The sequence below is a fragment of the Talpa occidentalis genome, unplaced genomic scaffold (assembly GCF_014898055.3).
Source record: "Talpa occidentalis isolate TD23 unplaced genomic scaffold, MPIMG_talOcc4v2.1 talOcc4.6, whole genome shotgun sequence".
NCBI lineage: Eukaryota > Metazoa > Chordata > Mammalia > Eulipotyphla > Talpidae > Talpa > Talpa occidentalis.
Window position 1 is genome coordinate 131,815,134 of NW_023604972.1, and position 19,156 is coordinate 131,834,289.

At 40.7% G+C, this 19,156-nt stretch overlaps 1 protein-coding gene across 5 annotated transcripts in view; it reads right to left on the bottom strand.

The window, feature by feature from the left end:
• Positions 1-9,874: 9,874 nt before the first annotated feature.
• Positions 9,875-19,156, bottom strand: part of BASP1 (brain abundant membrane attached signal protein 1) — a 73,622-nt gene continuing 64,340 nt past the window's right edge. For 3 of the 5 annotated variants that reach the window (XM_054687889.1, XM_037529076.2, XM_037529074.2), the window contains exon 2: positions 9,875-11,491. In XM_054687889.1, the coding sequence (XP_054543864.1) occupies positions 10,802-11,482 (681 nt within the window). In that variant the 5' untranslated portion in view covers positions 11,483-11,491 and the 3' untranslated portion in view covers positions 9,875-10,801. Of the gene's footprint in view, positions 11,492-11,591; positions 11,632-19,156 lie in introns of those variants that run through there. The other 2 variants (XM_037529077.2, XM_037529075.2) reach the window with 2 other exon arrangements.

The following is a 19,156-nucleotide window of genomic DNA, read 5'->3' on the forward strand; positions in this document are numbered from 1 at the left end:
TTTCTTCTATCATGGATTCACATTATTAAGAATAAATTATGTATAAGTTTTCTTCCCCTTCATATGCTGCTTATGACTAAAGAGTATTTGTAATTCTTTAAGGAAATGTTTTGTTGTCTAGGGCTATATTATTGTAATAGTCTATGATTATTGTGGACTTTGCTCAAAGCAAAGTCTTCATATATATCTTTGTCCTTAATACATGTTTTATTCGACACAGGTCAGGCTTAGGGATACATTTCAAAGATAGATGAGCCAGAGATGACAAACTTAAATCTATGGGTCAAATTTGTCCCGTAAACTGTGATGTTTTCCCAGATATTTGTAATTATTCCATTAAGTGACATAAAAATTCTGAAATGTCAAATAAAAATCCAAATTGAGGGCTTTTTTTGGGAAGAGTCGGCCGACTCTGGTCTGTATCACTTACAGCAATCATCTGCAGGAGCTCAGCAGCAGCCAGTCCCACAGCAATTTGCCCCAGTCGCCACCCAGCTCTATATGACTCTTGCAGGCCTATGAATTTGCAACCCCTGGCTTTTTAACTGCTGAGTTTACAACCGCTGAGATAAAGAATGAAGCTTATATTTGGGAGTAAGGAAGGGTGAATGAAGGACACAGTAATGAGAGTTGTGATAGCAGGAGAGCAGTAAAGTCCAGTCCGTCTGCATATGTAGGTATATTCTGTGCAAAGCACAGTGATTTTACAATTTGATATGACACCGGAATGTTCTGCTTAATGTCAACAACCATGTGGGGCTTTGCAATGACATCTACAGCCATAAAGACAGATCCAAGGGGGAAGACAAAGGCACTCTTCAGAAGAACATAACCAAGGAGAGGTTATTATGTGTCTTCTGGGTAAACCGGTGACTGGTGGGTGAAATGAAACTGACCACTGCATGACATCAAGCACACTTTAAGCTTTCTTTGCACTTTGGTTGTCTTGCTGCAAACAGATATTTTACTATGCACTGTGGTGTGAGGGTGCTATCAAGAGCCCTTGAGATCTGTTACTGGAGATTCTTTAGATTCTCCTTTAATTCTTCTGTTTTTATCACCTCACTATCATATAATTCTTTTAAGTTCACATTTAAGTGGCAGGGGATGCAGTTCCTGAGATGTGGTTCTATCCTGCTTGGCCCTGTTTGGTAGACCAGGCCACAAATCTTCCACCCACTTTTTATAGTTTTTCTGTCTTCTCTCTCTGCAGCCAGCCATTACTGTGCAATTTGCACCATGTGATCTTTACAAGATACAGCCTTTTGTTGGTTAAAAGAAAAAGTATTTCTTTAAAACAAAAGCTGATTTTTACTGTTGGAAATGCACTGGGGTGTAGCGACCAAAATGCTGGAGCTCATGGCTGTTTATGATTTTTTTCCCTCCAAATATTTACTTACAAAGGATGCCCCCCCCCCATTTATGACTGATCCAAGATAAATATATTTTTCTCAACAGCTAGAAAATTTATAATAAAAGTGACTTTGGAAGGCCCAATCTTATTTCCACTCTTGGGTTCCTCACTGGTTTTATAGAAAAATGTAAACCAGTTTTTCAAAAATCACCATTTATTAGCAGTAGTTCTATACTCTGCCAGCTCAAGAAAGCAGGGAGGGTGGACAGCAATGTCACTCTTTCTGCCCTACTCTGTCAGTCAATGACACTGACAGCAGAGGCTCTCTGATGTCTCGTGGGCACCATGATCTCTGTCCATGCTTCCATCTCTTTATCTCCCACATACAGACATGCACACACAGATGAACGAACATATACAGACATGTCTCCAGCGCTTGTCACTTGTTTGTCCACATATAAGCCTAATACAGTCTCAAGTTAATATTGAATCTGCACTATCTCAGCCTTTCCTCTTTCTATCTCCAATAAATATGGCATATCAAGCACACCCTTTTCTGAATCTTTTATCTATAACTAATAGCCCCTCCCAAACCACATTAGTACTTCTCCAGGAATGTTGCCCTTTTAGAGTCTGATTAACTAGACAAACAGGCCACAGAACTCCAGCAATCTTTCTAAAATGAAAAAAGAGACTTTTGTTTGAAATTATTTTTTTTCCCAGTAAAAAAACAGTGCATTTAATTGATGGTGACCAAAGTATAATCCATCAAAGCAATAACTGAGTAATATCTCTCTCATTCGGGAAGTCAGACTGTTGAAAAGTGTGGCATCTTGGCCACAGTTATCAGTGCAGAAATAAGTGGACATTGGTGTGAAAAACCCAGATAATGATTAAGTCAGATATAGGCCCAATGCTTAGCCAGGTGCTTGGTGGGCTTACAACAAGCATGTTTATGCTCAGTGCTTTCTGTGTCTCCCTTGCAATAATTCAGACAAAAGAAAAATTACTTTGAAATAAAATGGCAGTTCAATCAAGTACAAGTAAGGCTTTAAAGCAGATTTAAACTAAGTCGCTAGTCATAAATCCACAGAAAGGCAGGATGTTAGAAAACAGCAATATAAAAGGGGTTGGATGCTGTCAAACACCCATTAGAGACAGATTTTTATACAGTAAGAAAAAAATAGCAATACTGTGTGCAGTATTGGCTAAGGCCTGGCACTATTTTTTTTTTAAGATTTACTTATGCACTCAAGAGCTGGGGTACAAGCCAGAGGTTCAGGGCAGGGAGGGGAAAGGACTCACCAGAGACAGAGTGGGGAGCAGAACAGGCAGACTGACTGAAATACACTGCTGAGGGGAGCAGTGGGCGAGACAGGAGAGGTCTGCTGCACCATGTGGGTTTCTCCCTGGCCGGTCGGGGATCGAACTCGTGCTGCAGAGGCTGCGGATTGCTTCATAGTGCGGTGCTTAAGCCCTTGCGCCACCAGGGAGACCCAAGTCCTGACACTATTAAACCCACTGATCTCCATAGAACCGCATGGGGTAGGTACATTATGCCCATTTTACAGATGAGGTAAGTAACTCAGCCCAGATTATGACTAGATGTCACACCCAGTAAACTAGAGAAATGTTGTCTTTTCATTAGTTGATGTGACTATTTGTAAGGACTTAGAAATGTTAAATTATGGCACGTGGTACCTTTCACAGTCACACTTGGGGCTCTACCTCTAGATGTTATATTTGTAGAGGGGTCAGTGGTCTCTCTGCTATTGAACACTTGAACAAAGCAATTTAACACTGGACTTGGACTCAGACCAGGACTCAGACTCAGAGTTGGACATGGATTTGCCCTGGGGGTTCGCAAGGTATACCAGGGGGGTGGAGAAGAGAGGGATCCTGAACACCACTGATCCTCTGTCTGCTGAGCAGCAACAGTCCAGGGCGCCTTCCCCCAAGGAGACACCCACAGAAATAGGCCCCTGTGGTATGGGAAAGCATAACCCTTGCTCAGTAAAACTCATATCACTCTACTGACCCTCCACGACATTCTCTCCTGAACACAGTTGTTAGCCTGGGACATGCTGCATCCTTCCTGCGTCCAGCGTGGTAAGGGCCCGCATCCACCCTGCCCTCTCAGAGCTGCTGGTTTTTGTAAACATTTTCAGATTTTTTTTCTAGACCCTTGTCTATATTCAGCTTTCCCTGCCCTGCCCATCTTCCACGTCTTCTCCCCTCCTTCAATAAGGAGAATCAGCTGGAGGTGTCTGTGTCTGCGTGAGTCACATGCTTAATTCAGTTTTAGCATTGGACGAGCAATCCAAGAGGATGATCACAGCATACCAAAAAGCTGATGTTTATTCCAAAAAACTTCCATATTGACTCTGGATTATTTTTATTTTGGTGTTTTTTTTTTCTTTTTGTGCAACTGTTGGATCATCAGTAAAATCTAGGATTAGTAAGACCAATTTAGATTTAACATCTTTGTTAGTTCATTGATTTTTTTTTTAATTTCTACTTAGGTAATATTGGTGGATATAATTAAAAAGGGGGAAGAAAATCACCAAACGAAAACCAAAAAAAAAGAAAGAAAAAGGCAATTGCCAACACATCGTCCAGATTAAATTTTTGAGTTTTCAACATCACTTATTACCATTTAACTCCCTTGTATGTGTTTAGTGTTCACTGAGAATATAGCATGATTCCTATATATTATATGTAATAGCATATCTTTTATAAATTTTATATAATACTTTATCATATATAATAAATATGCTATATATAATGTGTCCTGTCTCCCTATATATATCAGATGTATCAGATGGAAGCTCATCCAACTCCTACCAAGTATCCACATATGACCCAGATTTTCCCCTTCTTACTTGTCACAATAACAGCACCCCCCACATACACCTGTGAATGACTGATACCTGTTCACATTAACTGCTTTAAGGACCTCACTCATTTATTTCTTTCTCTCTCAATCCACCCCTTCCCTCTCTACTACCTTTATCCCATTAGCATTTACGTATTGTCCAGTGTCTCCTGTCTGGAAATTGAATGAACTCTCTCCTCTTTATGCCTCTAGTTATTGTCTATTCTCTTCCCATTTAAGAACTGAGCTCCTTTGAGAGCTGCAGTCTGTATTAATCTTCACTATGTAAACTCCTCGTGGCTCCTGTGCCTTCTGGAATCTGGCTTCTGCCTTCCCCAGGCCTCGGAAACTCCTCTCATTTTTCTGCACCATTTCAGTGTTGGTCAATCAATTCCTTCAAGGAAAGGAAAGAGGCAGGCAGGAAGGGAGGAGGCAGGGAGTGTAGACAGTGACTTATCCATTTAGAATACAATTATCTCAATTTAATTAGAAGACAGGATAAGAAAGACAAGACAGAGACAACAATAAGGAAGAGAGGAAATAAAAGAGGAAGAAGTTTTAATGAAGTTCTGACTGGCACCAGAGATGTCACTGCTTTTTGATGTGTTCTAATGAGTTTGTCTTTTGTGTTGGTTGTTTTTGGGGTTGGTTGGTTTTGGTTTTGTTGTTTTTACCAGCTTGCATATGTGTGTTTAGTTTGAAAAGGTAGAATTTGCTCTGAATATCAAGGCAATTTCAGCTTCTGCAAGAGAAAGCTGCTGAATAGGTAGCCAGAAAAATATAGTCTCTATTATCCTCAATTAAAAAAAAAAAAAAAGTCACCCTCTGGGGATTTGCATACGAGTCAGACTTGGTGCTGAGGTGGGTGGTTCCGGCTGAGAGGCAGCGCTATTCTTAGGCGTCTGCGCTGAGACGAGCGCGGTGGAAATTGCTCTCTGCTGCCCTAGGACCCCAGAATCAGTTCTTGTAACGGGGAGCCCCTGTCTGGTCCAATTTCCCAAACCTGCGTGAGAAGATCCGATCATCAGACCTGCCCGCCTGCTTCTCACGGCCGATCACACACGCTGCTTCTGTCGGTCTGGAAAAGAATTGCCTTTTTAGGGAATAGAGACTTTGGGGGGGTTTCATTTGTTGATTTCATTTTCCTTGCCCACTCTTTTGTTCACCCAAGTGTTATTAGTGGATACATTTTTTTCAAAGTAAAACTGGTGCCTTTTCCATTCGCGTAATCACATGATGGAACTGAGTTTCTGGTCGTAGGCTCTAGAATGCAATCGAAGCCACATTAAGGATGAATTCATCCAATTCTGAGAGGAGTCTTCGGTGCCTGGTTAAACATAGTTACTATAAATTTGTAACTTGAAACATCGAAAGCTTTTATTAATAAGCCTTTGTAAGATTGGAACTGTTAAGATTTTTTTTTAATTTATCAGACTATGTAAGTTTTGAAAAAACACATTTATTTTTAAGCTTTCATATGGATTCCTACAGTCACAATTTCAGAGAAACCTGTAGCATAATGATGTTTTGCTCTCATTATTGAAACTACTTTAGAATTAGTGGAACAGGTGAGATCACATTCAAGAGGAGAATTCCCCTCAAAGTAGCATTTTTATTGAGACCCTTTTCCTGTTAGTATCTCAAGTCCTGGACTGTGTAAGCAAAACATATGTGAAGAAAGTAGATATGAATGTTCTTAAATTGTTCTAAATTGGTGCATATTGCTCCATCATTTTGTCATTTGACCATTTAACACAAAGAACTCAGGATAGAAAAGAGATGGGTATCTTATGTAAGGCTAGTGAATTTATAAATGAATGATAGAGATGAATTTTCCTAGGCATGGAGGTAAACTCAAGGGAAATATTAAGCCACTCTCAAAGAAAACAAAGTGAGAATATATTTGGGCATTAAAAAATATGAAGGCCGAGTATATATGAGATATATATGGTATTATTTGATTTTTCTACTTCAATATGTACAGCTGCACTTGAGAATTTCTTTTAAAAAACCATAGCTTTTTCAAAAAAGATGATCTCTCTAGGATTATTTATATATGTATATGAACAGAGGCATACATGTTCTGAATAAAAATTGCTCCTAAAATGAAAACAGAAAAATTTGGAGACATGAACTACGCCATCAGTTCCTGGACTTGGAGATTTCGTAGATTAATGTTTTATCTTTAAAAACAAATGAAGCATATAGGCTCATAAGGAATGGCTTTTTTTATAGCAAAGACATTACACCTTTATCAAAAACTCCCTACACTGCCTTTCTATTTTTCCCATAAGCAAAGGGTAACAAAGTTATGAAGCCCGTCATTGTAATCTCTGAGCTAAATAGTTAAAATATTAACTACTTGGCAGACTAAAAGAAGTGCCAATTATAAATCAGGTTTTTTGCCTCCTTTTCTAAGGATGCATATAAAATCTTGTGTGATTAATCCCACAACTATTAGTGGCATATTCTTAAAATTACCTTCTGAACCTCAAGATTTCATTATTGCGCAAATCAGCTTAAAAATAAATCTCAAAGTAACTGCATTGTTACTCTCTCAAAGCAAAATAGAGAAAAAAAGGGTGGCAATTAATCTCATTAATCCTGAGACAAGAAATTGGGTAACACCAAAACAGCACATTTTATGGTTTTCCCATAAATGAAATTTGACTGAAATTTGCTATATGGCAGTCTTCTATCTGTAAAGAAGCAAATTAAGATGTGTGGCCAAAAAGCCAGCTCTAGTGGTGGACATTCAATATGTCGGATGCCTGTTACAATGAAGATAATGTTCTACTGTCACATGACAGAACACTTCTTAAAAATTCAGATTTTAGGATGCTTTAACAAAAGCAAACTTCATGGAGCTATTGGCCCCTAATAAATTACCCAACTTAGGCAGCTAAAGAATGTCCAGATCTTGTCAGCATCAAACATGTACCAACCAATTCCTTGATGTTTACTAGACCTACCTGGGCATTGACCCCCAAAAATGGAGAATGCAATTCTATCCTGGAGCAAGGTCAAGTGTGTGACCTCTGCCTCCACACCCAGGAGCAGGCTGAAGATGGTCTTCTCGAGGGGCTACCTTGGGGTGCATGGTGCACTGCAGTTCTTGGGGACTTGGGTCCATTCCCATCACTAAGAGACAGTGTCAGCTATTGACAAGATCTTCAAGGCTGAGACAAACGTGGCAACCATGGACAAGTTCACTTCCATGCTTCTTTCCTCCTTGCAGTGCATGGTAGCTAACAATTGTTAGTCCTTGGGCCCCTACATTTTTCAGATAGGTTGTATACATTTTAGTGAGTTCCTGAATAGTGCTGCCTGTCTCAAGCACAATCTATATATTGGCTTCTCTTTGTTTTAGATCATTCATGGGGAGGCAACAATCTAGGTTATTCCAAAATTCACATGGATCCTTCCTGACCGAGCCAATCACTCCCACATCCCACAGGTGGCAAGTCTCTCCTGAGTGCACAATTTCACACCACATCGTAAATGAACGCCATGACCCATGTTTAGGTTAACATTCTGATTTATATATTGTGATCACCACATTTCTGATATTCTTAATTGTCTACCTATAGAGTTAGAAATTTTATGAGCTCAGATCTTAATTCTCCTATAGAGGTATGCCTATGCCTGTACCTGACAACTTTAACTGAGAAAAAGTTTTCACTGCTTTCATTTATCACTAAATAGTAACTTACAGCAATAAACACTAATCCAAGTGGGGGTGAGGGGCTGATTTGCCTGTTCAAATCACCAAAGAACATAGTGATTTTTTTTAATTAAGGGGAGAAAAGAAAGCAAAAATATACCATATTACTTCCACCAAACAGATCTATCTGCAAGGAATGCATTGTAGTTAATATTGGTAACCACATAAATACCCTCTGTGGTTCAATGAATCTGCTATCTCACCCTCCACCTCCCTGCCCCCAAGTTATTTTACATATCCTAGGACACATTGGTGATAAATTGGGCATTCTTCTGTTTTTCTTACCTAAAATAGTTGTTTGGTGGTTAATTTGATTACACACTTCTTGCATGCTGTGCTTTCAAGCATTAAGAATTTAAATTTATTTCACTATAGAAACATGAACCAAAAGTACCAAAAGGTGATCATGGATAAGAATTGAGCCCAACAGGTAAATTAACCTAATAATGTTTCAACATTTCTTTTGCCCCAGCGTTACCCACTCACTGCAACATTTAGGTGGGTTGCAGACGATAGATCAATCAGGCGGATTTTTCTCCTTTTTACTTTAACCATGTGTAGTCTAACACATGAGAATCCAGAAAGTTCCCTATACACTGTATTTCTAATGTTTCTTTGGGAATTTCAGTATTTTGGCCCTTCACAAATTTTAGAGAAAACTTCCTGTTAAGAGGAGGAAATTGTGCTTATTATCACACATTTAACTGATTTAAATAACACAGTTAACTGATTCAAGCATGAGAAATCATGGCGGTGGCTAGTGGTATGTTCATTTTAAAAATGTTTATAGTTGGATTTAATTTCATAATATCCAGTTGGAAAAAGATCACCAAATTACTATCAAGAGATCTGAGAATTCCTTTCTTTCTTACATTAAAGAATTGATTCCTATTGTTTGGCCACTCCATAAAAACACTGCTTACATCAACTCCCAAACCCTTCCTCATCTACGGAATATGTGGAAACTGAGGGTTTGCGTAAGAAATCTAAGGGATGGGTGTGACATCCTCATCTACTGATGCATGCCCATAACCCATCATAATGTAAAATTGTCAACCAGGCAGGTACACAAAATTAAGATCAGGCCTCCCTTGGTGGTGCAGAGGTTGAGCGCTGGGCTGCGAGGCTGCCCGCAGCCTCTGCAGCACCGGTTCGATCCCCGGCCACCGGAGAGGGTCCCACATGGGGAGTAGACCTCTCCTGCCGCCCACTGCTCCCCTCAGCAGTGTATTTCGTCAGTCTGCCTGTTATGCTCTCCACTCTGTCTCTGGTTAATTCTCTCACCTTCCCGCATTTCTGACTCTACCCAGTGCTTGAATAAATAAATCTTTGGAAAAAAAAAAAAGATCTTTCCATGGAGATCATAAGTTTGTACCGTCTTATAGGTACACAAATAGGCCTGGGGTTTAGAAGTGACATAGAAGTCATACAAGTCAGTGGTGACAAAACCAAGCCAGGAATGCCATTCCCATTAAGGCCAGTTCCCCTTCTGCCTTCACCTTGCAGCCTCCTGTCACCTGTGCACGGTGCTCTGGTCCCTGGACAGGCTCCATCGCCAAGATGAGAAATAAAGGGAGAAGGCAGCACGATCAGCAGTGGTTCCCCAACTTAGACACATACGATGTTTCTACAATATCTTATAATTGCCTTCTTCCCAGTCTTCAAGCTCAAATCCATTGTTCATCAAGGTGTTTTACTCAAATAACTCTTAAGTAAATTAACTACACCCCCATTTTTATAGGGTTCATAGCTGTCGCCACATTAAGTTTTCAGTCTAGCCTCTTCCAAAATGATTGGACAGTTACAGCTGATTCTTTTTAGACAAATTAGGTCTATAAAAAAGTGAGATCCCCTCCCTCTACCCAAGTATCTCCAAGGAAAAAGGTCGATAGGGTGTTCTTCTCAAGGTAGGCCATTACCCAAGAGGGGGAGGTGGTAAAGGAAAACCAACGGTCTTTATCACTTCTTTTTAATTGTTTAACTTTATTACTGTTGCACCATTTATACAATTACATATAATTTCAATGCATCCATTGTACATTTTTTTGTTTTTTTTTTATTTTTATTATTTCCATTTTCCAATGAGTGGTGTGTTGGTGTCTGTGACACAGAATGGAAGAGAAGCTGCAACTGCAATGAACGCAGACTTTTTTTTTTTTTCATTTCCACTGACCAATAAACAGAACTACAGGTGCACCCAACCACGGACATGCATTAACTCGTCATGAGAAATCTAGGGAGGCTAAGTAGGATGAGAGAATGTTTGTTTACTCCCAAAAATACCTGGGGAGGAAGAATGGAGTATTGGCATCGAGATACATGTGGACACGCTAAGTGGGCTGTCTGAAAGTTGGCATTCATCCAGGACATTAAAAAAAATATCAAAATAAGAAAGGCTGTAACTGAAAAGGAGAACACAGAAAATACTGCTTTCGTGAAGATGTGATTGCCTTGGCACAGGCCCTGTGGGCAAGAATCGAACACCTCACTCCTCGCTCCCCCGAGAAGCCCGGGGGTTCGGCTCGGAGTGGCGGCGTGCAGGTCGCAGCAGTTCGGGTACAAGGATGTACGGACTTTCAGACATGGAGCTCTCGAATCCAGGACGGATGGGCAGAGTTGACTGAAGGTATATTAGATATTTCCCCACAAAAATACTATTTGGATTCTCCCCACCCCCTCCCTCCCTTGATGGGACATCCTCTTTTTTAATTTTTCCTTTTTCTTGGGCAATACATATCATGACTTCCAATTCGAAACAAGTTAGTATAGGAGAGAGAGAGACAGAGAGAGAGAGACAGAGAGAGAGAGACGGGTGCTGGGCCGCTGGTTTCCCCTCAGGCTGTCCTTGTTACTCCTTCACGGCCACGGTTTGCTCCGAGTTAGCGGCCGGGGCCTCGGCGGCCTTAAGCTCGTCCGCGGGCGCCGCGGGGGCCTGGGCCTTGGCCGTGGAACTGGGCGCCTCCGAGGCTGCCGGGGCCTCCTTGGCGGCGGCGGCGGCCTCGGCGCTGCCGGGTTTTGAGTCTGAAGCCGCGGCCCCATCGCTTTTCGCCTCCGGCGCGGCGGGGGCCTCAGTCTTTGTGGGTTCCCCGCCCTCCTGGCTCTGCTCCTCCGCCTTGGGCGCCGCGGGCTCGGCCGCGGCCTCCGCTTCCGGGGCCTGAGGCGCGTCTCCCGCCGCGGCCGGGCCCGAGGCCGCCGGCTCCGGCGCGGGCTCCTTCGCGGGCTCCGGCTTCCCCTCAGCGGCGCCCTCGGCCGCCTCGGGCTCGGCCTTCGGGGCTTCTTCCTTGGCGGCCGCCGGGTCTTTGTCGCCTTCCTTCTCCTCAGGCGCTTTGGCGGCCTCCGGGGCCGCCTTGTCCGGCTTCTCCCCCTTGGCCTCCTTCGCCTCCGCGGGCTCGGCCGCCGCCGGGGCCTCGTTCTCCTTCGGGGTTCCCTCCTCCTCCGTGCCCGCGCCCTCCGCCTTCTTGTCCTTGTCCTTGGCCTTCTCGTCGTTCACATTGTACCCCTTCTTCTTCTTGCTCAGCTTGCCGCCCATCTTGGAGCTCTGCAACAGCACAAAACGAGACAAAACAAAGAGAGTGACTCGTGGGTCCACACTGCGTGTTTGTGTGACTGAATTCATAGTCACTTTCGGAAATCCTAACCTTTGGGTCATGGCGTGGGGGGCGGGGGTTGAAGCCTTTTGGGGGGGGGTTAGGTCATGAAGGGGAGACTTCAAAAAGGCCCGTGGAATAGGGACCCCCAGAACCCCACTAGGCCCCTTCCCCAAGTGGGAGAAGTGAGTTTTCTACTCGGCAAAAACGATCCTCGTCAGACACAGAACTGAGAGAAATTTCTGTTGTTTATAAACTACTCAGTCTGTGGTAATTTGTTAGCGTAGCTCCAACTGGAAGATACTTGTTGAGTATGAAAATTAAGAGAGGTTTCCATTTACAAAGTTAAGATTTTAGAACGCTACACTTTAGTCAACGATTTTGTCACAATTGAAAAAACAAGGGAATCATTACAAACATGTGAAGAGCTAGGTGAGAGAATGTCTAATTACAAGTTAAGGAAATAATAAAGTGAGCTTAAATAGCCAGTGACTGCAGAATAACTTATCAAGCCTACAAAGGTGGAGTGCTATGTTTGTTATCTGCCTTCCCAGGTACAACTCAAACACTAAGTAGTGAACACTTGTGGACAAAATGGCAGTGGCGGCCATTTTAGATCCATAGTACAGCTAGTTAAAACTCTTCATAATTTTAAAATGCTTTCCTGAGCTGTAGTAAAACACAAACCACACATTTCTAGAAGGGGGAAAAAAAAAACAAAAAACTAACTCCTTTCATACTCTGTTATTCGTCTATATGTTCAGCATATATATATTCAGGACAAAGGCAATTAGGATTTGGTTTATCTTCTTGTTAAGCAAAATGAGAAGTGCAATATCTCCAGTTAGGAATGGTTTGTTCATTATGTTATACTTATTCATTCCTTTTCAAGTTGTTTTTGGCAGAAAGAAATAGCTTCATAGTAATATAAAACTGTTCTTCATAATCAATTTCCTGATGAGACATCAACTAGATATGCAAAGTTAATGATTATTAGCAGTTCCTTTCATTCAAAGTGAAGTCTCCAACTTTTGGAGGCCCACACTGATTCTGGCATAAGAACCTCCAAATGTACTTGAATCCTGAGTTTTCTTCTCTGGAACAAAGCATGAGCCCAAATAAATAACTATCTGCAAATAATAGTTCAGTGAACAGTTGCCACAACTGAACAGACACTGCATTTTTTTAAAGTGCATTTTTATGAATCCGCTATCAGGGAGTACCCACTGAACTCTAGCTCTTTAGAGAAAAATTAGTTGCTTTTCCTCAATGAAGCCTGACAAAAACAGCACACCCGTTAGTCCCCACAAGTATAAGTCCAGTGAAAAGTAAGGGCCTTACTTGGGCCCCTGTAGAGATTAGAAAGGCCACCTAATTGGGAGAATTGAAAGCACTCCTTGACTATGCATATTTTTTTTAAATATCTCCATTTACAACAGAAATTGTTGTTTATTCATTATACTCCTTGGCATCCTGATTTGTAACAGTAAAATAACCTACATTTATCTTATTTAAAAATCAGCTGTTGGGTAAGAGAGCACTGTTCTCCAGTCAAAATTTGTCTCACTTGAGCCTCCCTGGTGGTGCTGGGGTTAAGTCTCAGCACTATCCAGCTATCACCAGCCACTGCTGCAAGAGTTGGATCCTGACCAGGGAACTGACCCACAGGGCACAGCAGACCTCTCCTGTCTGACCCACTGCTCCCCTCAGCAGTGTATTTCAGTAGATCTGCTGGTTCTGCTCCCCCACTCTATCTCTGGTGAATCCTCTCAACAACCCCCCCAAACCCTCACACCTCTGACCTACACCCAGTATGCCTAAATAAAATAATAAATCTTAAAAAAAAATTATCTCACTCTATTTGCTAATTTCATACCTGAAATGACTTAATCATTTGGGTAGAAAAAAAGCAGTAACCTGAAAGACGGCTAAAATACGATCCCTATTCTCAAAGAAATTTTTTATTAGGTTACTAAAGAATTTTTCTTCCATGTCTTTTTTTTCTTTAAAGGTGTTTTTTGGTGATGACCCACTTCAGACATCCAATGGGCTCTATTTTACTTAATTTTTCGTTATCTCTCCCTCAGAAGTGGTAGCAAATTCATTTAATCAAAATGCAATCAAATACAATTTAAAAGCAATAAATGAAAATATAAATAAACTGCCCATTCTTTTAAATTATAGTCTATAGCTCCTTCTTTGAATACTTAGCCAGGATGCACTATGGTCTGTATCAAATATAATTTCAGCTATGATATTTCAAGACACACTTTGGTACATCAAGTGAAAGCCAAGAAACAGAAAATCTGACAGGTCTGGCTTTCAAATTTCCTCCCAGATGTATAATAGAAACCCACATACCAACTTAGAAATTACAGAATAGAAGACAGAGTATAAGTGAACTTCAATCTGTGCCGTGAACATGGCCCTGGAGAGCCACTTTTGGACACCAACACATGAAATTCTATATCGCTACCTCCAGAGACTTAAAGTCTTGTTGGCTGACAAACTTAAAATCTAGGTTACTAAAATTGATTTTCTGAGACACAGTTTGGAATCACTTGCTATTCTTTATTTGAAACCCAGCTGCAATTCGTTTCTGGGTAGAAAATGAATGTATATAATCAAGAAGAAAATATGTCTCCATTCTGTTCATCATTCAAACAAAGTTAACAAACAACCCTATTCTGGCTAATCTACTTGTGCTAGTGAGGTATCAGAGGGAAGCTTATAGAATCTACTAGAACCCTGGAAGAGCAAGGTAATTATTTCCCCAGAGGATATGCATACATACACCCAGAGGTAAATTCAAATTACAATTTAAAATCTATTAACTGAGTGCTGGGCAGTCTTGATTCCAAAGACATTACTGAATTATTTCATTTGATCTTCTCAAAGTTCCACAAGGTAGTATACCTTCTCTTTTACAAAAGGAAATTCTAAAATTTTATCAAAAGGAAATTCATGTAGCACTACTTTAAGCAAAAGACCAACTCCAACAAAGTAGGTAAGGCTGGAAGGCACAGCTACAAGGTCACAGGGAACCTTATGGATCTGTTGCCCAGAGCTTTCATCCCAACCTGGGATGATCCAGAACTCCAGAGGTGGGCAGAATATGGAAGAAATTCACTCTTTCAAGTACTCTGTGGAAAGCCTCTAAATGTTTCATTCCCCACCCCCTTTGCTAGTGGAGCTTTGTATCAAGATCTTTGGAAATAAGAGAGATGGGCATTATTTTAATTATTCTTTTCATTTTGATTACATCTGAGTCTGAAAGAAATCATTTGGTGTAGAACGTTGGATTTCCACATTAAAAAAAAAACAAAACAAAACAGCAGTTTAACAAAATACAACTGGTAATCTATCCTGGAAGTCACTCAAACTACATCTATGCAACAGTGATGGTGCTAAGACTATCTTTGCATTTCTCCACATTTGGGATACTCACTAGCCACTTAGTGTCCAGATAAGAAACTCAGACCCTTGCTGACACACTTAACTCCATGTGTAGAAACAATGACCAGACACTAAAGCTGACCTCCAAGGAAAGCAACCCTTTAAAATTACAAGAGGGTCCTCCGTGGTGACACAGGTGTTAAGGTCTCGGCACTATCAAGCCATCGCCATTCACTGCAGCACGAGTTCGATCCCTGGCCGGGGAGCTGACCCACATAACGCAGCAGACCTCTCCTGTCTTACCCACTGCTCCCCTCAGCAGTGTATTTCAATAGATCTGCCTATTTTGCTCCCTACTCTGTCTCTGGAGAATCCTCTCAACCCCTCCGCCCCCCACTGCACCCTCTTGGCCTGCACCCTAGTTCTTGAATGCATAAATAAATTTAAAAGAATAGAATAAAATTACAAGAGAATTCTATGTCACAAGGGGCATACTGGATTTATAGCTTGAAATTGACAGAGAAAATGACTTAATCAACAGCAGCGGAGAGAAGAACATGGGTGTATTTAATATGGAAAATTCTGGAAAAGAATTGTCTCAGGGTATCTTTGCACACAGGGGCACGCAACATTTTAAAATATGCTATAAAATGTCAAAAAAAGGTTTTTGGCATTTGTGTTATAAGCTTGTGCCTCTTGGCTGGTTATATATATGGGAAAGAGGTTTTAAAAGTTATCTGCTGTCATCACAGTACTAATATTAAAATTAGTCTACATCTTGATCTGAATGTTTTATGAACTAAAGATTCTCAAAATGTACCCGAGTCTCTCATATATTAACAATCTCTTACACCATGAACTCATTTTCCAGACAGAAGTCAAAATTACAGATCAGTTATCAAATCCAGTTTCTCTGAACTTGAGCTGCAACTGGAACAAAATATCAGTTCATCTTCCCACTACTTCACTTGTCTGAGGAAACAAGCGAAAATTCCATTTCAGTCAACAGAATGACTAGCTTCCAGTTAACTGCCTCAATTTATGTTTATGAGACAAACATTCGATCTACATCTTATCTCAGCTAATAAGATAAACAAGATATTTGAGGGAAGACAATACTGATCAATGCTAAAGTTTTTTCTCTTATAAGCAACTTATAGTTTGATACTTTAAGAGGATTAACATACAGTGTTTCTAAATCACACACAATACCTTGGAACCTAGCCCCCCATTTGATAAAACCAAGTCTCTACCTAGTCAATAATCCCAGTTGGCTAGAAACAAATATTCCAGAAGATAATGGAAACTGGAATCTTGGGAATATTACATAAATATTCCGCTTTTTGGCAAAGAGAGGAGACTACCATTCTAGCAGAGTTAGCTGATCAAAGCAAGTTGGGGTGAGAGGTGGGAATACCGGTGGGAGGCCATGAAAGGTGAAGGGGGGATCAGCAGCACTTCTTGTTGGATTTAGCACCTGTCAGGGAGCCCAGACAGGGTTTGCATCCATGTAATATACACCCCCACACCCCAAGGCTGATGGCATAGGATGTTGTCAGTTAACACCACACATCCATTCCTGGCACTACTTTCCTTTTTTAATCGGCAGCAGATTCTTTTCCTAATAAATGAAAGTGTGTTTTTATGAACATTCACGAAACTTTGAAAGTGTGTTTCTCAGACGTCTTCAAGCCTCCAAGTAGAAGAACAACTTCCTAGTTGGACAGGTTCAGCACGGCGGTGATTATCTTCAGAGACAACTACATAAAGTAATAAATAGCTTAGAAATTAGGTTTTAATTCTTTCTCTAAAGAAAATATTCAGATGCTTCTGCTGAGTCTTGGCACTGGCAAGTGTTGTGTTTCTTATAAAAGCAAATCCTGTTTACAAGTTATTGTTCGACTATGAAATGGAATATGACAGGAGAAAATGTGAGCTGACCCGTTGCCATTAGAGCAAACCTAATACAATTGACTCTTACTATGGGGAGCTTAAATTTTATATATAAAAAATTTCCTTGGGGGCATACGGAGCAAGAAATAATTTGTCATAATCAAAATAGTCTAGTAGACAGAGACCCCTGAACAAAATTGCAATTCTTTGTCCCTTTTGCTGCAGGAAGCCAATCAGAGGACATGAAGAAGCTCCCCAGTCATTCAAATCACCTAAGTTGTGTTCATTTCATGTCCACAGGACACACCAGGCCAAATCTCCTCTGCGCAAACTAAATTAGCACAGAATTTCATTAAACAATCACAGTTCTTGCAAACCATATCATGATTTGGTTGCTGACAGGATGAACTCATTGAGAATGTTCCAAGTATGCATTTAAAATCTGTTCTGAAAATAAACCAACCGATCCCTATAACCTACTGAATTTTATTTTAGTTCAATAAAGGTGGACAGCAGATGATAATAACGTCATTTAGGGAAAAGGGGGAATCAATTACAGACCCCCCCTCCCCAGATCTCCTATTTTCTAATATTAAAACAAAAATTATTTAAAGTTCATTCTCTTTCTGAAAAAAAAAAAAAAAAATGACAGCAATTTTATATTTTATAGCATATATACATTTATATATTTTTCACTGTAGATATATACGCACACAAACTTATTCTATGAATTCTTGTGGAATTAAACAACTAAACAAAATGTTATGTGTGGGGGAAAAAAGGTGATGTGATCAACATTATGATCTGAATATTTGTGTCCCTCAAAATTCTTATGTCAAAAATCCCCATCCCCCAGCCTAAGGTGCCATGAGGAGGGGGAAGCATTCAGGAGGTGACTGGGTCATGAGGGCAGAACTTCACGAATGGGCTAGAGTCCTGATAAGAGACCCCAAAGAGGCCCCAAGTTCCACCATGTGAGGACACAGCAAGAAATAAGCAGTCTGCCCCTGTGGAAATAGCCTTCGGACCTCACAGCCACCTAGATACACAGATGACAATCAGGGAAGTTCTATGCTCCTGCTAATTATGATCATAAAAACTCACACCATCTTGCACCCTGAAGATTAAATTGACACCCGTTTGGTTTATTGGGATGACCAGGTATCATTGGACATTATTTCAACACATGTGAAGCTTATGAAAAATTAGAATAAAAATTTGTAAAACAGCATGCAAATAGTCATTGAAAAAACAGATGTTTTAAATGTTGGCAAGGCCATTTAGGAAGTCTTCAGATTAATGTTCCAGCCCTGTAAATAATGAATGATTAGGGACGGACCTGAACACTGAAAACATCTCGGATGAAGATACAACTGTCAGAAAAATTCAATTTCATTAGCTGTGCTCATGCAGAATTATTGCGTCTTATTCTGTCTAGACAATAAGCTTTCAGCTGTTTCCCTTTTACCACTTTTGATGGGCATCTACCAACCAAAGGTGGTGACGCTGCTTGGCAAGATTTGCCCAATGTCCAAACATCCTGAGAAAGAGCACTTCAACAGTCAAGTTTTCCATTTTAGGCAATGCGGAAAGCCTTTTACAACTAGCATTTCCAAAATAGTCTTAGTCATTCTCAGGTGGTCCCATCACAAGTCTTACAGACTAACATGAGATTTCATTGAACATCTTGTAGAGATGTTGGGAAAAGCCAAATGGGAAGAGTTCTTAGGTCCGACATTCTAGAACACCATACCCACCTAACACGCTTTAAAAAAATAAATGAAAGTCAGGAACTTTTAAATAGAAACAAAGTGAAAACAATTGCCAAGCCTGAAAAACTAAATTACAACACTCTCCTTTGCACCCTGTGTCTCGTAAGGGCCATGTGAATATATAAGTTCTGTGTTGCACAATCTAAGACGAATTAGGTCATCTGCTTCCTGTCCATAAAAAGCACTTATTTTCTTGCCACCACCATCTCCACCACGTCAGCCAGAATTAGTTCATATTGTGGTCCATGTTACTCCCCCAAGAACACGAGTCAGAGCAGATGGAAGACTAGACTTCTTTCTAGAGCAGACTGTTCTTAGGACACCAGCACTGACTGAATGCATCACCTGATGTCTTTCGTTGCCGGAAGCACACTTTAACCCACATGCCACTGGTGAGAAATATCATCTTAGTAGGTCCTAGAGTCACTTCTTCTCAATAAAGGCTAGAATTCTCATGTTACTATCATTTAGATGCCTTAGAACCCAAGAGTTTGCAAGGGATATTTAAAGTATTGATACACGGGGTGACTTTGCTTATACCTAGGTTAACCTTCT